This window comes from Chaetodon trifascialis, chromosome 3, assembly GCF_039877785.1.
Source record: "Chaetodon trifascialis isolate fChaTrf1 chromosome 3, fChaTrf1.hap1, whole genome shotgun sequence".
In the NCBI taxonomy this organism is placed as follows: domain Eukaryota; kingdom Metazoa; phylum Chordata; class Actinopteri; order Chaetodontiformes; family Chaetodontidae; genus Chaetodon; species Chaetodon trifascialis.
The window spans coordinates 25,877,275-25,899,618 of NC_092058.1; the positions used below are offsets into that span (position 1 = coordinate 25,877,275).

The window sequence follows — 22,344 nt, forward strand, 5'->3', positions numbered from 1 at the left end:
CCCGTGCAGACCAGTTCAGTACCAGCTGTCAATCTGTATGGTCAACCCCATCAGTCACCCGCATCAAATGCACATCTTTTATATAAAAGGAGCCAGAGAGAGAGAGAGTGTGAGAGGAGGTGTATGGGTTAATAACATGATCTGCATACAAGTTGACACTAAAAACTTGTTGTTTAAACTAGTATTGGTGCCTTAGATAAACTTGCTTAAAAGAAGTGCATAAAACATAAACTAACTGTTGTAATGTAGCTTTCACTTGGGTGACTGGTGAAAGGAAGAATCCTAGTACATGAAGCTATAGCAGTTCTGGGAGCTGATGTCAAGCCTTAGTGCCTTTATGATTTGTTATGTACCAAATAAAGATACTTTATTTTATATTTCCTCTACACTCTTTCATGTGTTGTTTAAATGAAAGCGATACTAACTTATATTCCCATCCCTAGACATGTGTCAGATATGTCACCCAGGGAAGTCTTTCATGTATGCTCAGATGACACACACACACACACACACACACACACACACACACACACACACACACACACACACACACACACACACACACACACACACACACACACACACACACACACACACACACACGTGGTATAGCCAGTAGGCAGAAGGATGTCTGTGTGTTCTGCATTTACTGTCTGTCTGCTATGTTTAACATACACCGACTGTATGTTTGCTTATGTGAGTGCGTCTGTCACTTTGTCAATGAAGCAGTGTTTGCACCATCATCTTCTCAATTACACTCAAAATATAGCATAATTACTGGGTCTTTTACTTTCTTTTGCCTTTTTTCCATTCTCATCTATGTGTGGAATTGGGTCCTGGTCCCCAAAAATAGCCCACCACACATGTTGAGGAGGACAGGATACCCCTTGACAGAAGACCTTGTTAGACCCCTTGACAGAGGACCCTGTAACAGGCCAAAATATAAACAAAAATCTGTCCAGCCCTCTGGCCCACCCAGGCTTACTAGGCCAGACAAAGCAGAGTGAGACATCTTCATGCAATGTTTCCTCGTGTGTAGACTCCTAGAAATGGGATGGTTGTGTTTTTCTAGTCAGCTTTGCAAATTCTGGACTAAAAATGGTGACATGCTGTTGCTTGGCTCTGGGTTCAGGTACATTAAGAGGATAAAAGGATAGAGGAAAAGAAGGTTAATTGTTTGTTTTGTTGCATTTTTTTCAAGGTGGTTTTAGTTTTGCTTCTCTGTTATCTAGCCAGTAGTCCCCACTCCTTTTTGGCTGGAACTTTTTGAAAATCACAAAGCCATTCCATGACACACTGAAGTACTCTGAAATCCCCCTTCAACTGGCCCTGGCTGATCACAGAGGCCCCAGCTATCTAATAGATTTTGCGTCTTAGCTTTGTTGAGAAGCACAGGTGTCCTTGGAATTGTTTAAAGAAGGCCACCCTCTGTTTGGAAGCTCTTGAAGCACACATTTTGTGGTGGATGAGGACCACTTTGTTCTGTGTACTCTGCTCTCTTTGTGCCCGAGAGTGGGTTTAGAGAAGGCGGGGGATTTGGAGTGTCTTCCTTGGGTGATGGGAAAAGGACACTGAAGTTAAGCAGGGTCATATTTTCCAAGATAGTGATACAGACACTGTATAGGGTAGAGTCGTAGCTCTGTTAGTAGGATTTTCAACCACACCTAATGCCTTTTATGTGTGTTTTTTTTTATTTTCCAGACATCATAATAAGATCCGCAGTATAGACGGCCGGCGGACCAGAGAGCTGGTTTCTGTGGAAACCCTGGACCTGAGCAATAATGACATCACTGAGCTACGAGGGCACTGCTTTCCTGCCGGCCTCCAAATCAGAGACCTGTAAGTACAATCTCTAAGAATTACTGTGCTCTTTAATAAATCTTAAGATAAGATGAAACTTTAATGGTCCCTCTGGGTTTTTACAACAGTAAATATTAGTAGAAAAATACAGTGAAACAGAAAACAGTGCACTCAAAATCTGTGATGTTTGTATACTGTATACCATACCGAAGCTACATCGACTGTATTAATGAAAACATGTGGGAAAAATTGGCTACAGTATATATGAAGTATGGAAAATAACTCCAGAGAGACTGAAACAGGCCCATTCATGTTTTAGCTCATTTGAGATGTGTGAGAAATCTCTTATGTCACAATGTGCTGTTTCTGTGCTCAGATACTTGAGCAACAACAAGATCAGTGTGCTTGAGCTCGGAGCTCTGGACCATCTGGGCTCAACACTACAGGTCCTGAGACTGAGCCGAAACCGCATCAGCCAGATCCCCGTGAGAGCCTTCCAGCTCCCCAGGCTCACCCAGCTGTGAGTACCACTGGATTTCATCAGTTAAACAACATCGTTAGCGTGCTGACAAGGTTGTGTTTTGATCTGACGGAACAGTTTGACCTGCGAAAACAATATTCATTTTCAGCCTAAACACAAATGTCAAAAATCTGAGTTTTCCAGCTGTAGCCTTTGGAAACGTTACAGGATTGAAAAGAATGAAGTTTCAATGAGGTGGAGTTTGTAGTGTCTGTTGATTGAGGTCTGTGGGTTTAACATTTGGAACGCTATTAGTGTGAGCTATACCTCTAGGGGTGGATAAGGTCTGACAAGGTAAACACCAGAGCCATATTATTAGTAATTTATTGCCTTCCTTCATATCCCCAAAGTGGCTAGTGCATTCCCCACACCGTGCTCCATTATCTTTGTCAAACTTCCCTCCAGCGCAACAGCGAGGTCGACCTACTTGTAGCTCAACACCTCCGTTCCGGAGAGCAAAGGGACTCAAGTAATGGGAGTCTCCTCCATTGTGGCTCCAGTAGTTTCTCCTGGTGCCTTTTGTGGGACAGGTGGCCCCGGTGACACTGGATCTGCACATGGTTGCGTTGATGCACATCTGACACAAAAGACCTCTGTGGATGTTTATCTTTGCCAACCTGAGGGCTTTTAGAGTCTTCACACTCACTCACTCACTCACACACACACACACTCACACACACACACACACACACGCACACACACACACACACACACACACACACACACACACACACACACACACACACACACACACACACACACACACGTACCAGATGTACAGATTCACATGCAGAAACTTTATATGCAAAATGAATAATCACTGTAGTGTTTAATAACCCTGCACTGCCTCACTGTTAAGTCATAGGGTCAGAAGTTGACCCTTGTTTGTAAGTTAAATCCTGGGGTATACAGCTCTGGCCTCATGCCACAGCTGGAAAGGACACCGCAGAGGAATGCCTGTTAAGCCTGGAGTTTGTTAATTACAAAATGCCGCAGCTCCAACGGAAGCACGCAGGCTACAGGATTGTTTGGTTTTGAATACAGTGTGATGGATGAATATATAGAATGAGGGCAAAACATTCCTCAGTCAGTCAGAGAAAAAAATGTCCATGTTTCGAAATGTACAGAATATTTTGACAGTATGAGTTTGGAGGTTGATAATGTGCATCACTGATTTTCTCTCGTGATCACTTGCTGCATTTCTTTTGGTTTGTGTGTCCACCCTGCAGTGAGCTGAACAGGAACCGTATTCGTCAGGTGGAAGGTCTGACCTTCCAGGGTTTGTCCAGCCTGGAGGTCCTCAAGCTGCAAAGGAACAGCATCAGCAAACTGACTGATGGGGCCTTCTGGGACCTAGCCAAGATGAAAGTCCTGTATGTATGAAAATAACAATAAAATGAAACAGTATCAATACATAAGCATAACAACAGTTACATAAAATTAGAAATTTGCCGAGTATTATACAATTTGTGAAGCACTCTACATGACAATGTAGAGCAATAAAGCATAATATCCAACCTAGAATCTGAAACTTACCATCTGATTTGTGGACTTTGGATGCAGCTAAAAGCTTGGAGCAAGCACCAGCTGCTCCTAGAGACTAATCCTATTTGCACCAGTGACTATTACAGGAGTACTCATCCAAACCTTTGTAAAAATAACATGTTTTTGTATTTACTGGAACTTGCTCACAATCGCAACAATCACACCTTGTCCTGCCAACCTGCAATTTTTACACATTACTTTAATTGCACGCAAAATAACTCAATAATGGTCACAATTACGCTGCAATTTTTCAGAGACAGCAAGGCAAATTTAGTCATTTCGGGTGCAACAATTACCATCAAACTCCGGCCATCCTGTTGCAAGTAAACCACTGTGTCCAAATCCTCAATGTCTTTCTTCCTAATGACACTTATTTTGCTTATTTTTGTCTCTTGCAGTCACCTGGATTACAACAGCCTGACAGAGGTGAACAGTGGCTCCCTATATGGCCTGACCTCCCTCCAGCAGTTATTCCTCAGTAACAACTCTATAGCCCGCATCAACGCTGACGGATGGAAGTTCTGCCAGAAGCTGAGGGAACTGTGAGTACTAGCATTTAAATCAGCCAAACTCTTGTGCCAGATGTTCCCAAACCTAGAATGAGAACTGCAGTGGAAGGAACAGCAGTGAATGCATGGTATATGTTTTTCAATTTAGAAGATAAAGGTATGTTTAAAACTTGAACACCAACTGCAGAGTGAAATGTTGCTCTATCTCTAGGATCTCTAGCCCTATGGCCCGAGAGCACTCCCCACCCCCACCCGTATCATCCATCTACCTTCCGAAGGGTTAAATGACATTGTGCCTTAACACTCAATACGCTACGCTATGCTCAGAATAAGCCTGTTTATCCCATAATTAGAGCTGGGCTCAACAGCACTCAAGCTCTTCGACAAGAGTTTTTGTACTCAGTTCTGAAGCGCAGGGGTTTAACAAACCGGCATGTAATCCTCTACCGGTTGTGCCGTGGTAATTACCCTGAAGGATCGCCTTCGCAGCCTTTGTCTACGGAATGAGGACTTATTATCTGAGAGCTGTTCCCGTTCTGTTGACATGACTGTCGCATTGCTGCTGTAAAGTGCTTTGCTCAGCTGAGGCGTTGCTAACTGCGAGGTAGCCTGGGGTATCTGTGGCGCCTATGTTTGTTCATGTCTAACAGTCAGACCGGATCAAGATATAGATGGCGCTCACCTTAGTTTGCTCGGTGTATCTCAATGCTGTCTCTTGTGTGCACGTCAGTGAATGACAGATTGCTTCCAGCACCACCCGTGAATCATCCTCCCGACGCTGCGCCAGTAGGCAGTTATATGATTTGATTTCTGATTACCCCCACGACTGATAGAAAAGACTCATCTTTACGCGGATCAGTTGCTGAATTCCCAATGCAAGGCCGAGCTGGCCATCAGGGAGAATCTCTGCACACATGGCTGGTCAAGCAAACCTGAAGCCAGGCCACAGGGACAGATGACAGGGGCCACAGAGAGGCCAATAAAATGCACAATACTGCCTTTGACCACTGTATGAAAGATCCCATTATTGGATGTATAATCAGGATTTATCAAGAGGTAGTACATGCATACTATGAAAAACATTCTCACAAGTCATTCAAACAAGCCTTTATTTTCACCTGCTTCCTTTAGTCAGGTGTCGTATTCTTACTAGCAGAGTATTGTTTCTCCAAATTACGCAAGTGAAAATGCTTGGAAATCCATGTACTGTTCTCATCCCGCTTGGATTTCCTCCAGCTATATAAGAAAAAAAGAGATTTGATAGGAAAATAAGTTACATTTTGTGGACTGCAGTTCACATGAGTGACAGTGTATTCCCTGGGGGTTTACCACATGCTCAAGTAAGCTTATAAATGGAGGTTGTAGCCATGCAAAGTTTCAACCAGGAATGTCTTTTCCTCCCTGTCAAACAGTTAGGACTTCAGTTGAGCTCTGAGGTCTGCTAAGCCCATTCTCTGTTAACATCTTGTGGTGAAGGAAAAGGCACAATGGAAAAGCACATCACAGAGTGGCAAATAGACATTGAATCAGCCATGAAATTTAAGTATAATGATGTCGCGAGCTGCCTCAGCGTTCTGCCAACCTGTCATCTCCTTCCAGACCTCACACAGAACATTTCTCTTTCTTTCCCCTGTTTTTCCTCCCTTTCTCTCCGTCTCCATGTCTGCCTCTGTCCTCTGTTCTGTCTGCCTTGCGCTCTGTTTCTCTCTCCAGCAATCTGTCGTACAACAACTTGACTCGTCTGGATGAAGGCAGTCTGGCTGTGCTGGGGGATCTCCATGCTCTCCGTCTGGGCCACAACTCCATCAGCCACATCACCGAGGGAGCCTTCAAAGGCCTCAAGGCTGTACGCATCCTGTAAGTACCAACCCCTCCCCAACCACCATTACCAAGCCCCAAATGACACCCAACAACCCATTCATTACAGTTTTGCCCCAGCTGTCAATAAGGCAAAGATGTGCCACTTGGGAGCAGTGAAAGCTGAGATGTTCAATATTTGTTTTGCCTCTGTGATATTTGATATTTAGGCTTTCCACAGTCCCTTCATTTGACTTCAGAAAGCAGGAGTTGTTGACTTTTCCAGGCGGGTTTGATCTCGATTTGCATTCTTTTCTATTCATGAGGTTTCCTTTGTTTTAACGAGGTGTTCATGCATCACTATTGCCTGTTGCCGTTTCTGTGGCAACTTATTATTTTTCTCGTGTCTTTTCTCACTTTGTTCCTTTTGTCTGGTTTTGTTTTTGGGTTTCTGTTTTGTCTGGAGCACTGGTTCCCAACAAACTTGGGTCTAAAAGTGTTCCACATTGCTCACCTCCCTCGAGATCCTCCCTCGCCTTTAGAGGCCGTGGATAAAGAGAGAGGTTTCTTTTCCCGCGGATCCACCTTTTGCACAAAAAGCCCAAAGGCCTGAAGAAAGAAAAGGAGGGAATGAAAGGGAGAAAGTCAGGGGATAAATCCAGCAGAAAGACTTGGGGGTCTTGGGTCCTAACCAAGGTCCTCTTGGCTATGCCTTCCTCCCGGTGAGAGAGCCAGAGAGGAGAGTTGTGCCAGAAGTTGCTAGACAAGCTTTCTCTCACAACTGGGTGACAAGCCAAGGCACATAAGGCCCCTCTCTGCTGGCACACTGGGTGCTAGATAACTAGCTACAGAGGGAAATAGAGGGTGGGATAGGGAGCTGAGCTTGTGACCGCCCTATCTGAGCACTTCTCTCATGTTTCCCTTTCTTGTCTTTAATTGCTCACTTTGTTTCTTTTGGCTTTAGTTTTTTAAAGCACACTTAATACCCTTCTGCTCTGTTCTCCTAAATGTATTCTGTCATCTCCTCATGTTATCCCCCAACACACACACTTTCTCTGTCTTGCAAAATGCATGATCTTTCCTCTCCATCTCTTTTATCACTCCTGCTCTCTGTCTTTGAGGCAGGCCTAATCTAATCAGTGGAGGGGAGGACAGGCATGGGCTGGGTCCTGAAAAGGAGCCGGGGGAGCTTTAATTGGGCCTGCGCTGCTGGTCGTGCTGGCATGGGGCTGGAGCCTGCATCGGGGTGTGAAAGCTCCAAACAAGCCAGCCTGCACTCTAATTCGGCCACGGGGGTCGTTGGCTCATCGGGGCCCCCCTTCTCAGTGCGCGGTCTCCCTGCTCTACGGCCCCCACCACTGGCCTTGCTTTAACAAGGCAACGGCCATTCACATTCAGCCAGCCAGAAAGAGTAGGAAATTGGCAGGCCCTGTCCAGTCCAACTAAGACAGCGGGCAATGGAGACTGAAAAGAACCAGAGGGGGATAAGAGATGCTTGGAAAGCAAAAGGAGGAGGAGGTGGAGTGGAGGTGCTATTGTGGAGATGGTGGAGGGTGTGGCTGAGCATCAACCTCAAAGGCCTTTCTCAAGTTTGAAAGAAAGTCTTTTAATGGTTCAGAGGAGTCCTCCGACTCTGTCGCTTTTCTTTTCAGTTACCATGCAGAAGGGTGGCTCCTCTGCAGCTATGACTTCACCTACCGAGGTAGTTCTTTAGACCCTGCAAGGGGAAATCAAATGCATTCAACTAGTGTCTGGAAACCCCCGAATGCTCTCAAAGAAGCCCCCTTTTCTCTTTTCTTTCTTTTCATGGAATCTATTTGGTCTTTGCCTGGCCATGGCTAAGCTCGCCTCCTAACCTCATTAAAGGCTCTCGGCTTTAGTTTTGGCTGTGCCATACCTGCCGCCATTGGACGAATAGACCCAACTGTTTGGCCTCTCACAAGGCATTGTGTTCCCGCCAATCCCTCCATGCCGTCATGAATTATACATGTCTTTCCTTGTGCTGGGTTTGTCTCAACACACCAATGCACATGCACACGTACTCACATGCACTACTCCACCCCTCTAAGGAAAGAATGCGCTTGGTTGGCAGAGCAGAGCGGCTGAGGGGCTCTTAAGGCCAGGTGCAGAGGGGGGAGGATGATGTGGGGAGGGAGTGTGGGCAAAGGGGTAACCCGTGACTTCCAGACCATCCTGTGCCAGGCCTGTGTAACGCTTCAGCGCTGGCCGACCCTGTTCTCCTCCTTCCCTCCCTCCTTGCATCGTTCTTATCCCCCTCTTTTCTCTCATTCTCCACAGGGAGCTGGACCATAATGACATCTCGGGCACAATAGAGGACACCAACGGGGCCTTCTCTGGATTGGATAGCCTCAACAAGCTGTGAGTGTCTCCCCTCGTTCTTTCTTTTAATTCCTTTGCTAGCGACCCCTCCTTTTCTTCCCCCTCTGCTGTTCTTCAAAAACAATCAGAGAAACAGAATTGAGCTTTTTTCTTCCATCCAGAAGTTTCCCTCCCAAATCCCAACTCACAGTTCGCTGCCAGCCAAGTTCAGCTCGTCCAATTAATGATCACAGAGCGTGAGATATCTGTCCCCTCAGGACCCCATATTTCACTTGGTAGCGAAGTCACTGCAATGACTTACAGGGCCCCTCTTCCTTTTCTTACAAGGCTTGTTCATGAAATCTAAAGGTATTTTTTTAACTCCTGTAGAAACTCAGGCCAGTTTGTCTCCATTTCAGTCTGGCTTTCGTTTTATGATTTCTTTGTTTCACTGTGGCTCAATGGCCAAACTGTGTTCTCTTTCCTGCTAATGGTTCATTGAGATACAGTGAATCTGTTTTTTTTATATTTTGTTCATGATCACTCAGTGATTTTCATCAAGGCAGTTTGTAAAAAGTTCAATGTCAAAAATTAGCCTTTTTTTTCTGGCACTGAGGGCCAATCATCAACCTGCAGGATGAAAAGATGATGTCCAGCCAAGATGGTTCCCAGTGTGAGCACAGCTGAAAGAGAAAGAACGGGAGAAGGAGGCAGAGAAAGGGCTTTTCTTCGAGCTGGCAGGGGTTCGTTCCCCAATAGGCTTATTTCTATTTCTCCTCCATGCCTCCGCTCCTCTCGTCCCCTCTTTCCCAGTGCTCGTTGTTTGGAACTGAGAGAGGGTGAAATTGAGGGCTGTATTCAGTCATCAACATCAAACACCTCACACGCCCCGCCCTCTGACCCTGCCCCTTTTGTCACGGCGTTGGCGGAAGCGGCCTGCTGCATCCTAACGCTGGCAAAGCGAACCATGGGAAAAAGAGATGCAGAAAAGAGAAAGAAGGGGCGAAACATCAAAGTGTCCACCACACACACACACACACACACACACACGTGCGCGCACGCACACACACACTGGGTTTTCTTAAAGCAGCTTGTGAATGCCGCCACATGGGAGGGAAGTGGATCTTATAGATCTAAGTCAAGGAAAACGATGAGTGGATTTTAGTTTTTTTTTTTTTTTAATTCCTTCAAAATAAAAGTTGCAAAAATGACAAAACAGTCCTTATCGTCCTTGTGACAAGACATCCGTTTGTTTGTGTGTACATGTGGATGAGTTCGAACACTGGGGTCTTCATTGTGAATCAGCCAGCCGTGTCTCCTCTTCCTGTGAAGGGAAGGCTGCAACAGGAGAGGGACGAGGGAAGGGAGGTGGCAGAGGGTGGAGGGGGGATTAGGACCCCCAAATCAGAGCGAACAGCAACTCACTTCTTGTCTGAAACCAGCCTTGACGGGCACAGACACACACTCATGTGGTTGCATGTATGTCCTTACACACTCAATGGCAATCAGCTACCACACACACACACACACACACACACACACACACACACACACACACACACACACACACACACACACATCCCCACCCGGTTATTGCTATCAAATTCTAATAAAGATAAAAGTGGGCTTTGAAGAGCAGAGCCCAGGTGCCCCCCCACCCGACACACACACACACACACACACACACACACACACACACACACACACACACACACACTCTAACCCCATCCAATCTCCCTCACCCTTCCTCCGGGCTAATTTTCACCCCCCCTCTCCTCACCCCCGTCTTCCCCTCTTCTCTCGCTCTTCATCTATCGACACCCTTCATGTTTGGAAACGGCAGGACTCTGTTTGGAAACAAGATCAAGTCGGTGGCCAAGAAAGCCTTCTCCGGCCTGGAGACCCTGGAACACCTGTGAGTATCCCATAATGCTCCCAGCCAGAGAAAGAGAGAGAGAGTGAGGAAGAGAGGGTTGGGTGGTGGTGGAGGGGTATTGCCAAAAGTAGCTGGCAGAGAGCAGGCTGCTAGCAATTTAATAGCGTCTTTGTAAAAGGAGAAGACAGAGGCTTTTGCGAGCGCCCAGCTGCTTCTCTCTCGTTAGCCGAGCACAATCTCAACTTTGGCCCTTTTTTCCTGCCTCTGCTCAGGAACAAAGTTATTGAGCATATGGCGAGCTCCGTAGAAGAAATGGAATTCCTATAAGCTCTTTCACAGGCCTTTGTCAAAGGATGGCAGGGAGTAATGGAAAAGCTGGCATGTATCTTCAGACATGGATATATTTCCACCTTGGTTAAAAGTCAGACCCTTGCTAATGAAAACCTGTGTGTGTGTTTGTGTAATGTGTGTACTGTTGATGAAACGATGTGTAATATCCCAACAGGAACTTGGGAGACAACGCTATTCGTTCCATCCAGCCTGATGCCTTCAGTAAAATGAAGAACCTCAAAACCCTGTGAGTTATGCTGACGCATTTACAGAAATACACATCATCTATGTGCACAAATCCACACACGCAGAACACAGCCAGCAGCAGATTCACACCCACACACGCCTCGAGTCCCTCGGTGCTTTTGGCGTCCGCACACACTCTCAGAAACCCATATTCAGTTACAGGTGCAATAGATAGATGTGACATAATCCACATGTGCTTACCTCTCTGCTCTCCTCCACAGCCTCATTCAGAGCGATAGCTTCCTGTGTGACTGCCAGCTCCACTGGCTGCCCGACTGGTTGGTGACACGTGCTCTGCAGGCCGGCGTCAATGCCACCTGTGCCCACCCGGAGAGCCTCAAGGGCACCAGCATCTTCCAGGCTCCATCCAGCAGCTTTGTGTGTGGTGAGTTGAGTGTGTGTGCAGTTCATCTGTGTTTATGTGGGCGGGTGTGTTGAGCAAGAGCCACGCTGACAGCTGCTCTGTTCTGTTATTTACATAGTTGCACATATTTGTTTGCGTGGTGTTTTTGTTTAGCTCTGCATTTGCACACAGACATGCTAATGGTTCTTGTGTGTGTTGTATTTGGCTCTTTCACATCCATTTACTGAGAGACATTTGTGATGTTTGACATTGGACCACACATGTGATTTATGCTTCCTTCTTAAACTCCCATTGTCTTTTCTTTGTTTCTCGTCCCTCCACTCACTTTCTTTCTTTTCTCACTTTCTTTCTTCCTTCCTCTTCGGTCCACCTGCAGACGACCTTCCAAAGCCTCAAATCACCGTGCAGCCAGAAACTACAGTGACAGTCCTCGGTAGCGACGTGCGTCTCACCTGTACGGCCGCAAGCAGCAGCTCCTCCCCCATGACCTTCGCGTGGCGTAAGGACCAGGAGCTGCTTCGCCACGCCGAGACGGAGAACTATGCCCACGTGCGCGCTCACCACCAAGGCACAACATCTGACGCCGCAGGTGCAGGTGGAGGTGTGATGGAGTACACCACTATCCTGCACCTGCGGCACGTCACCTTCGCCCACGAGGGCCGTTACCAGTGCATCATCACCAACCACTTTGGCTCCACCTACTCCAGCAAGGCCCGCCTCATCGTCAATGGTAGGTTGTTTTTTTTGAAGGTTAAAGACATTTTGGGCTGATATTGTCAAGTAAAGTAAAGCACTCGTTTACGTTAAGATGAATATTATTGTTATTATTATCAAAGGGGAGAGATGAGTCATTGTGGTCCTAAAATGTAACTAAACTAGAAGAATATCAGAGAGCCAAATCAAGATAGACAGAAAAAAAACATGCCACTCCACTATCTCTGTTGATTTGTGTGTGATTACATCATTTCCACCAAATAAAATGCCTGTCGACATTAAAACTTCACATGTCCTGTTGTGACAGAGGAGCAATTGAGATTAGTGGCTACGCTGATTTCCTCCCTTTCGCTTGAATAAAGTCTTGTCTCTGGCTCGGGCCTCCATCTCTCCAAGGATGGTATTTGGAACAAATTGATTTAGCTGCATGTCAGCGCTAACAGGGCCCATTTCTTATGTGCTCTGTCACTCTGCTTTCCTGCAAATGGAGTATTTATCTAGACTAGAGTTTGGTTCCCTGCCCAAGTCTGCTTCAGACCTGTAGCTACTTTGGGGCTTGGGTTTGAATGCCATCATCAGCTGTGAGAGTGTGGGTGGAGGAACTGAATGTGTATGATCTGCAGTCCTGAACAACTGCTGTCAGGGTTCTGAACCAAAACCTGCTCCAACAGGGTTTGTGATGTGTTACAACTGTATCACTATCACAGAGTAGGCAGACATTGAAGAAGTGTGGGGATGTAAACGTCCGTTCTGTCCGCAGTCCTCCCGTCCTTCGTGAAGACTCCCAGGGACAGCACCATCAGGACGGGCCACACAGCGAGGCTGGAGTGCGCCGCCGAGGGCCACCCGGCACCGCAGATCGCCTGGCAGAAGGACGGCGGCACAGATTTCCCCGCTGCCCGGGAGCGGCGCATGCACGTCATGCCCGACGACGACGTTTTCTTCATCATGGACGTCAAGCCGGAGGACATGGGCGTGTACAGCTGCACTGCCAAAAACACAGCGGGCACCGTCTCTGCCAACGCCACCCTCACCGTGCTGGGTAAGCGCTCTCTATGTTTCATACTTGTCATTTAGTTTTTTGACTTGTGCTCAGTGTTGATCATTTTCCCACATGCCCCAAAATGAGTACTTGTAAATAGCTCAGCGCTCAGTTGGGAATTGGTCAGTGCGAGGCTGCAGAATGAGAGGCTTTATATTTTTCTTTTCTCTGCAGCTGTGGCCTTGCTGCATGTCAAGGGCCAGAGGTCACAGTTGGGGGTCAAAGGGGGGATGGTAGGGAAGCAAGGGGGGCTCACAGAGGGGTGTTTGTTAGGCATTCCCACCCTCCCCTTCTCCTCTGTCGGTGGGAGGGACAGTCATGGCTGCTTCACTGCAGGCCTCAGTGCTCCCAGTTTATTGGCTGTTTTACACTGTTAAATCAAACAAAACGGAGCTGCTCTCCTATAACCATCCCAGGACATAGATCATCTTTGTCCTTTGTCTTTGAACTGAGCAAAGCAGTCCCTTGTTGGATAGAGCCAAAAAAAAACGTTAGGGGGTTTCCCTGCAATAGTCAGAAGCCTTAAACATCTCCTAAAAAGCTCAGAAGCAGCAGTGTCTATATTTGATGTGGTCAGACCGGTCAGAGAAGTCTTTTAGTGACACATTTGCATGTTGTACAACTTGTGAGAGACTTCAGTCTTCACAGCAGTTCAAGCCGAGTGCTAATCCACTCAACAATGTAAAATATTGAAGCGAGCAACCATGCCTCTGGACTGAATCTGATGTTTGGGTTTGAGAGGCAGAGGGGATGGAGGGGGGAGGCTGCAGTCGAGGGGCCCCTGTCTGGAAAAGAGTGGCAGGGGTGAAAAATGGGAGCCAAAGAAGAACTGGAATGGAGGAGTTGGTGTGTGTGGGGGGGGGGGGAGGTAGGCAAGTGGGATTTAGAGAAAAGAAAGGGTGGAGGGAAAGGGGCGTAGTAAGGATGAGGGGACTGATGGAGAGGGAGAAAGTATTGATAGAGGAGAGAGAAGGACGACTGAAGTGGGTTAAGTGAGATCTCTTAATCTGTGTATGTCCCACTGTGAGGGGAAGTGCTCTGTCTGAGAGGAGAGGCCTACCTTAACACACACACACACACACACACACACACACACACACACACACACACACACACACACACACACACACACACACACACACATTCACTTCAGTGCACTCCATTCGGCAGAGGGAGAAGCTGTAGGGAAAACAGTGAAAACATTGTTCTGATGAGGAATCTGTCCCGACAGAAACCGTGTTTGTGTGCTGTAATTAAAATGTCTGAATTTGTCTGCATCACAGATGTATAAATATGATGGTTAGCTGAGGCTGTCAGCGAGAGATAAGCTTACAGTGGTTGATATCAGTCTCAGAACATCACACGTTGTGCTCTGTCTAGCTGACTCACCGGTCTGTAATCAACACTCTGAACAAACTGAGCTGAAGCAGAAACCTGAGGACAGAAAACTTTGATGCCTTAGATCGAATAACAATAGAATCACAGCAAAGGCTGACCTCAGACCTGACCTCAGTCTGCAGGCTTTTCATGAGAATCCCTCCTCTCCACAGAAACGCCTCACCTGGCCCAGGACCTGGAGGACCGCAGCGTGGTGGTTGGTGACACGGTGGCCCTGCAGTGTAAGGCCCTGGGCAGCCCGCCGCCCCGCATCACCTGGCTGCGCAACGACCAGCCGCTGCGCCCCTCTGAGAGACACCACTTCACCCCGGGGAACCAGCTGCTGATCATCGGCTCCGCCTCGCTGGAGGACGCCGGCCGCTACACCTGCCTCATGTCCAACACGCTGGGCACGGAGCGCGCTCACAGCCAGCTGGTGGTGAACCGGCGCCGCAGCCCCTGCACGCCGCCTGTGGGCCCGAGCACGGTCACTATAGGGATCATAGTCATCGCTGTGGTGACAAGTATCGTGGTGACGTCGCTGGTGTGGGTGTGCATCATCTACCAGACGAGGAAGAAGAGCGAGGAGTGCAGCGTCACCAACACAGGTGAGCATGGATCGACTCTGTCCTCTTATCATGGCTGAAAATGGAAAAGTACATCCATCTGCGAGGTCATGTGACAATATTTGAGAATGAACAACAACAAAAAAAATGTTCTCTGGTTGTAATGTCCCGTGTTTGGCTCTTTCTTCTCTCCCAGACGAGACGATCGTTCCTCCGGACGTGCCCAGCTACCTCTCCTCCCAGGGCACGCTGTCCGAGCGGCAGGACGTGTGCATCCGTGTCGACGCCGCCGGCGGACCTCAGCCCAACGGACACGTCGTAGACACCGCAGGTACCCGACAGCTCGTCTCTGCTCGGCCTGCCAAATGTGTGTGCTCGCCAGCAGTTTCTCCCACTTCCCATGAGCACAGTTGGAGCGTTGCGTAACGATGAAAGGAGCGCTGCTGTCTGAAGGCCTGCTCAGCATCAGAAATAATTGCAGCAGACACACTAACCACAGTGTTGACATACAGGTGTTGATTCTGCGTCTCCGAAGATCATTTATTTTTCTCCCCCCCTCCTCCAGGTTTTGACGGTGCAGTCGTGTGTACAGATTGTATGGAGAACAGCAGCAGCTACTCCAAAGATCCTGACTACCTGACGCACGGCTTCAGCCCTGCAGGAGGCATGGAGTACCAGCAACACTCTGCCCCCCCTCCCTACCCTCACTGTCACCCCGGGGAGCAGCATGACGCAGGGCCACACACAGCCCTGCTCTACAACGGGACGCCCAACGGGATCCGAAAGGACATTCAAGGATTTCCAAAAAATCACAACGCCTTACAGCCTGAGAGAAAAGGTGAGGTGATCAGAGTGTCGTGAGTTGAGGTTTGTAGCCCTCAGCACCTGCACTGCAAAATGCCCCTTTTTTTAAAGCCCCAAGCTGCCCCTGCTCTTCTACGAATGTCATTTATATCAGCTGATGCCCTGAGACACTACCAGCAATTCAGGAAGCCCCTTAAAAATTCCTTTGAATATGATTGTTGATGTATTGGCTCCTACCAGCATTGCACACCCAGAGCCCCTCAGGACATCTCTCTGAAAACACTGTAAAAGAGGCGCTGAGCACTGAACCTCTTGCAGGTCTGGACCTGCTCTGGGATTGAGCGTCTTTAGTGAGGAGTAATACCAGTGGAATTGGCCTCCAAATACCAATTCTCACCTCCACATGTCAACGCAGCCCCATGCCTACATTCCACTGCCTCTGTATCCCAAAGCTGAATTCATATTTGTCTGCACACGTGCCGTGTCACTGACTTTCTGTCCTTCTTTGTTCATCAGCAGGCAGAGCAGGACAAACGCCGGCGTTCTCTCCATCGCAGGAGGACTCCTTCCATAAGCCGGTGAGGCTGGTCGGCGGGACCAGCCGCGGCCGCCTCGACAGTGACTGTGAGCCTGAGCTCAAGCAGACTCTGCTGTCTAACGGACACACCCTCAGAGCCTCTCAGAATGAGAGCGCTCCCCTAAGGAGAGCCAGCGACTAGCAGGCTCTCCATCCAGCCCAAAACACGAACTCGCAGCAGCGGAGTGGACTTTTCTTTTTTTTTTTTGCACTGGGAAATAAACTGCTACCTCAAATCGAGGCGACTGATCCTAAGCCTCCTGGATCTGGACTGAAAGGGAGCACCGGGAGGGGAAAAGACAGGGGGCATCCGGAGTGTGAAGGTGGAGCTTGTGTGGGTGGCGTCCCATCTGAGCGTATCAGCTGTACATAGTTAAAAACCTTCGGTTGGGAGGTGACCAATAAGAGAATTCTAGCTCCAAAAAATGTGACTTGCATTTGAAGCATGTAAATGTAGGGAATCTTGTACAGTGTATGTATGTGCAGGGGACAAAAGAGAAATATACCTTTGGACATTTGACTGTACATAAGAGTTTTCTTATATTATATATTATATAACTTTTACAAAAGAGTATTTGAATTTATGTGCATGACAAAGAAAGGAGTGATGGTATTTTTATTTTTCTTCAAAAAAAACAAACAAACAAAAAAAAACAGCCTTTTTCAGCTTTTACCAGCATTCAGCTGCGGTGCCTTATTGCATGATCAAAGAAAACTCAGCCTGTACTACCATATATCAGACTTTTTGTGAGAGATACTGGTACACTCTTTATAGCAAACAAAACAAACACTTGATTGCACTTGAATGTTTTTTTTTTTTTTTTTTTTTTGACGAGCGCTGCCAATCACGGCCTTACAGAAACACGAGTCACACGCGTTGTATGAAGGAAGAGCTTCGATGTAGGCGGTTTCGGTACATCAGACGGTTCAGGCTGGGATATTTGTGAGAGGTCAGTTGAAGCACTTTTTATATTCATTTCACCAACAGGCAGATTGTGGACATGATATCTGAGTGGGAATGCAGGAATCTCCTCCGCTTATTTGGACACAGTCAGGTCGACAGCACACGCTGTACCATCAAGGCTCTTCCACACGTTTCACTATACTACAAGTTACTGCGAAGCCGCTCTGATGCAGGGGGAAAATACTCTTCTCCACACCAGTATGGACACCTGCATGCTTAATTCTACCATTCATGCTATGAACTGTTACTGCTGTAATGTGCCTCGACAGCTGCCGTCGTGCATTCACAGGCACATGGCCAGTAATCTGCCTCTGTCACACCACAATCAGCTGTCTCTCCATCACTACAGCTGAATCATATTTCATGTTTGAGGTTAGCAAAGGTGCGGTCTCGCGCTGTGAACAGTTGGGAAGCTTGTGAAATGTGCTCTAACCAAACTTAGGATTAATGCAGTCAGGATGGTCACCAGTCATCACGTTGTCTAATGCATGCATGCGTTTAGCCGGCGCGCTCCTGTCTGAACTGTGTTCTGTGACCAGTGGCCTTATCAAGGTAAAGTGGAGGACACGCTCCTCTGGTTACACCTGATAACACCAATCAGAGGTGATTTTACCAGCAAGACCAATCACAGATCCCTGCTGGAAAACCAATCCCAGTGCAGCAGGTAAAAGGGACAAGAGGGAGTGAGGTGCAGTTCACGTTCTGAGTAATTTATTGAAACAAACTCTCCGAAACATTGTACCAATGTCAAAGCTGAAACAGTGAAGTGTCTAACGTGGCATTGAAGTGTCTAATAAAATCCCACTTTGCTATTATCTGAGTGTTTTGCCTGTTTTCTTGCCCATGTGAACCAAATGAAAGCATGTTTTAGTGACGATAGAAACACAAACGGCTGAGTTTGCATTCAGCAACGCTCACATGTCACAGTGGTTATGGAGAAGCCATCAGTTGAAATGGAGCATGCACAAAGACATGAAACCCAGAGACCTTGATCTTCAAAGGAGTGAAGCACAAGCTGCCTGGACCCCAAACAAACACACACACTCACACACACAAAAAGCTAATCTTCCAACCAGGAATGTGTCTTGGCTCCCTGAAGCTCCAAAGACAGCAGGCATATTTTTTCCTTCTGCGGGCTGTTTAAAATATTTGCTATTGAGTCAGGGATGACTGAGGGTCAGCGGCTGGCCAGAATGTGCATTCCAGATGGATGTTTGTCACCGGATGATTGACATGCCTCCGGCCGTGGCCTCCACCAATCACACGCCGCTCATTGTTGTCCAACAGCCTAGTGACAAGCAGCATGACAAACACTCCCACCTGTGAGGCCATTCGTCTCCCTCTGCCCCGACAGGATTTACAGAGTCTGCACTTCTACCTCAGCAGTGACTGCGAGGATTCACCGAACACCAGAGGAGGGAAGCACTGACGCTACGGCTAACTGTTCTTGCACATGTCATTTAAATAATCCTCCTTCTGATCAGACTAGAGTGATTTGTTAGTCTGGGATAACTCTGTGCTCTTATTTTGAAAAAAGGCACATGTGGAACCCATCAGTTCTCGTACGATTGGCTGGTATAACTGAAGACATCTTTTCGCTGAATGCTGGATCTTAAACGCATCAACCATTAAATGAATCCCTGAGAAGTCCACTATTTCAGGTCAAACATTTAATTCCTTTTCTCACAGAATCATGTCATTTGCTGCGTAAGGCCAGTTGCAACAGCATCTGTAGTTCATATCACATTGTCAGAATCACTGATACTTCACTAAATACTTAACCTAACTTCATCTTGTCCTACAGATAATATCAGTTTTAGGCCTGAGCAGCTGCTATCTCGGCAACTTGACAACTAAAATCAAAACTATCTGCACGGCCTGATGCCTGATGTAGGAAAACATGCAGCTCGCTCCTCCTGCGCACTTCTTATATAATGGGCAATTCCCAGTAAACTGCCTTCAGTAATGTGTCTAAAACTTAAATAGTTTGCCCAGTTGTTTCTGTACACAAACCAAAAGACAAAACCCATATAGTTTCATGGGAGTTTCTATCTGTCTGTTTCTTGGTTGGGAAAAGTGACATCCCGAAGTGTCCTCCGGTGACCTCACAGTGATGACAGGCCTCGAGGAATCACTGCGTGTTCATCACAGAGCTCTGAAGGTGCTGGCAGGCAGACGTTGTTCCTGATGGACAGAGCCAGGCTAGCTGTTTCCCCCTGCTTCCAGTCTTTATGCTAAGCTAAAGTCAGAGGATGCTGGATGTGGCTACATACTGACCGTACACACAAGAATGGTATTGATCTTCCAATTCATTTGTGATAACTATCTGTATTTCAACACTTGGATGGAGGATTGAATGGATGTTGCTCTATTGATGCAATTAACACAAGGTTGTTGTTTTTTGTTTTTATTTTAATCAAATGAACTTTGGAGACACCTGCACTGACAGGTTTGAGATGACAGAATCACTCAGATTCTTTACAAGAGCTCCAAATACAAATCATTCATACTTCAAAACATCAAACATCCTATCAAGCTTACTCTGTGTGTGTTGAGAGAAAAGGTTTTGCAAAAGAGTCGAACACAAAAAACTAGTAGATCATGGTCACCTAATAAAAATACTCCACCATAAACACGTGAGAGATAAAGCCATGTACGACAGCTCGTGAGGCTCCTATGCAATAAAACTAAAGCCGTGTTAATTCGACTAAGTGTTCTATTGGTCAAGGCACCTTAAGTGTAAATTCAAAGCTCCTGCAGGTGGATGAGCTCAGCTGTGCGATCGAAACAATGGTGAGATATTACTGCGTCTCTGCCCGGCTGCTCTTCACACAGGTGGCCTGGCTTAGAGAGAAAAATAGAAGGAAGACTATCAGGGAGCATAAAAGGAGACCATGAGTCACTGACACACACATTATTCAGTAAAGATGCTTCATCGCTTGTCTCGTGTGACACACTATGGCTTCATTTCACCAAACCACTGGTGCTGTTGCACAAGTTGCGAGCTCTGGCTGTTGAGCTCAAGCCGCAGGGCACCCATGAGCAGGAATGCACGCTGGGTAATGCGATCAGTCCCGCCGACGGCTCTCTTCTTGAGCCTCCTGGGAGGAAGGCGCTACTTCCCCGCTGTTCCTGCACCAGGTCCGGGCTCAGGACAGTCAGAGGACAGTCACAGAGGACAGCTAACGGAGGACAAGCTGCTACAGCAAGGTGCGGTGGACCTTCTCGTAGGCTCCGAGGAAGATGAAGCCCCCCGCGCTGATGAAGGTCACCCTCGGTATGCTGCCTGCAAACAGACTGAAGGAAAGGAAGAGAAAGTTCATTCATTGTTTGACGCGCGCTGTATTCAGAGCAGTGATAATGTGGCTGACAAATCACAATCTCATCAAATCGAGCTTTATTCAAAGCGCTCTGCTCAGTGTTTTGCATCATGAAACGTCAGCGAGTGCCACTAAACCTGCACATGAAAAAAAAAACCACTCCAGAGCAGAAGATTCAGGAAGCGGGCTGTTTTTCTGAACTTGGACATTCCCGCTAACTCCTGCTGCGGCTTTAATCATCTCCATGAAGCCCAGCTCTGACCGCGGCACGTATCGCCGCTCTGATCGACAGTATCTGCCAGTGATTTACGGCCCCTTCGTGGAAGCGGGGGCCTCGCACCCGGGTGCACAGGGTCCATGGGAGCGGGTCAAACATGAGGCCCTGTTGGTGGAGCCACTTTACGGAGAGTGAGAGGGGCCCGGGTTACAGCGGCTGAGGCCCAACAAGAAGCTGTTGACGTTGCGGGGGTCAGAGGATGTGATGAGCCATGAGAGAACGCCCGACTCCCCAGAGCCCATCCCCTCCCTTCCCCCACCCTCCCCGCTACACACAGCTGTTTTTGGGATTAGGCTTCAAGCCCCCACCCTAAGGCCTCCCTGGAGCTCTCACCCCCTCCCTTCTTTCTCCCTCTCTGTGCGTGACTGATGGCCGGATGACATCCACACATGTCCCTCTGCTGTCCATCCATCCATTTCTTTCTGTCTCTCCGTCCAGCGTCAGCCCCCTCAGCTGGCTCAGTTGTTCGGGGATTTCTCCTCTGTCTCCTTTTCTTGCTTCGTCATCCACTTCTCAGACACGCGCTCGCTTGGTCCCGTCTCATCTGCCTTTTCCTGCCTCTCTCTCTGTTTATTTCTCTCTCTCTCTCTCTCTCTCTCTCTCGCTCTCTCTCTCTCTCACACCGTGTATTTGCCTACCAACACCTTCCGTCTGCCAATACGCCCCCACGCTCACATGGCCTGGCCCCATCTGAGCCAGATGTGATGGATGAAGAGGTGTGTGTGTGTGTGTGTGTGTGTGTGTGTGTAGACGGTGGAGAAAAGTGTTTACGCACTCAGACCGTCTGTCTGCATTCATCATCTGTGTGGGTGGGTGTGTGTGTTAGCACTTTTGTTTCTGTCCATTTTAATTTTGAGAAAAACTTTTGAAAGATCCAAAGATCCAGAAGCTTCTGGAGGCGCTTTGACTTGTCTCGGCAGGAAAAGCACGGGTGTCCCAGAGAGACACATTACACTTGATTGTTTGTGATGATGCATTTACTTTTCTTCTGAAAATCAAGCCGACAGACAAAACTGTGCATCAGCAAGACAAGCGTTCTGGACTTTAATACCAACAGACGGCACGATGGCAGCGAGCCGACTCTGTGAGTGGTGGCTCCCAGGAAAATAACAGTGTGTGTATTTGATTTTTTGTCAACATATGAGCAGTAGTTTATTCCATTTGAGTGCCCAACAATAAGCTGCTATTTTCAGACGCAGCTCTTTCACTGCAAATTTAAGATTCGGGTCACAAACAGACTCACAGCTCGTACGTCACTTTCGTCAACTGCAAAGCTTTACAAGGTGCCAAGCATGGCGGGGATCTCCCAGACATCCCAAACATTCCCGCAACTCCACGTTTCAGAATGCTCCAGCCCGGACCGAGCGCTTTTAAAAGGGCTCAGTGAGTGTCTGACA

General features: G+C 47.6%; 2 protein-coding genes across 2 annotated transcripts in view; one reads left to right on the plus strand and one right to left on the minus strand.

Annotated features, from left to right (window-relative positions):
• The window catches only part of lrig1 (leucine-rich repeats and immunoglobulin-like domains 1), a 37,026-nt gene extending 18,862 nt beyond the window's left edge, over positions 1 to 18,164 (plus strand). The window contains exons 4-18 of the mRNA XM_070958805.1: positions 1,702 to 1,839; positions 2,177 to 2,320; positions 3,550 to 3,693; positions 4,264 to 4,407; positions 6,088 to 6,231; positions 8,470 to 8,550; positions 10,334 to 10,405; positions 10,872 to 10,943; positions 11,164 to 11,327; positions 11,683 to 12,036; positions 12,781 to 13,062; positions 14,613 to 15,047; positions 15,202 to 15,336; positions 15,571 to 15,843; positions 16,326 to 18,164. Of these exons, the coding sequence (XP_070814906.1) occupies positions 1,702 to 1,839; positions 2,177 to 2,320; positions 3,550 to 3,693; positions 4,264 to 4,407; positions 6,088 to 6,231; positions 8,470 to 8,550; positions 10,334 to 10,405; positions 10,872 to 10,943; positions 11,164 to 11,327; positions 11,683 to 12,036; positions 12,781 to 13,062; positions 14,613 to 15,047; positions 15,202 to 15,336; positions 15,571 to 15,843; positions 16,326 to 16,528 (2,785 nt within the window). The 3' untranslated portion in view covers positions 16,529 to 18,164. The remainder of the gene's footprint in view (positions 1 to 1,701; positions 1,840 to 2,176; positions 2,321 to 3,549; positions 3,694 to 4,263; positions 4,408 to 6,087; positions 6,232 to 8,469; positions 8,551 to 10,333; positions 10,406 to 10,871; positions 10,944 to 11,163; positions 11,328 to 11,682; positions 12,037 to 12,780; positions 13,063 to 14,612; positions 15,048 to 15,201; positions 15,337 to 15,570; positions 15,844 to 16,325) is intronic.
• A 1,604-nt stretch (positions 18,165 to 19,768) lies between these two features.
• The window catches only part of slc25a26 (solute carrier family 25 member 26), a 48,817-nt gene continuing 46,241 nt past the window's right edge, over positions 19,769 to 22,344 (minus strand). Inside the window, exon 10 of the mRNA XM_070958806.1 lies at positions 19,769 to 20,647. Within this exon, the coding sequence (XP_070814907.1) occupies positions 20,551 to 20,647 (97 nt within the window). The 3' untranslated portion in view covers positions 19,769 to 20,550. The remainder of the gene's footprint in view (positions 20,648 to 22,344) is intronic.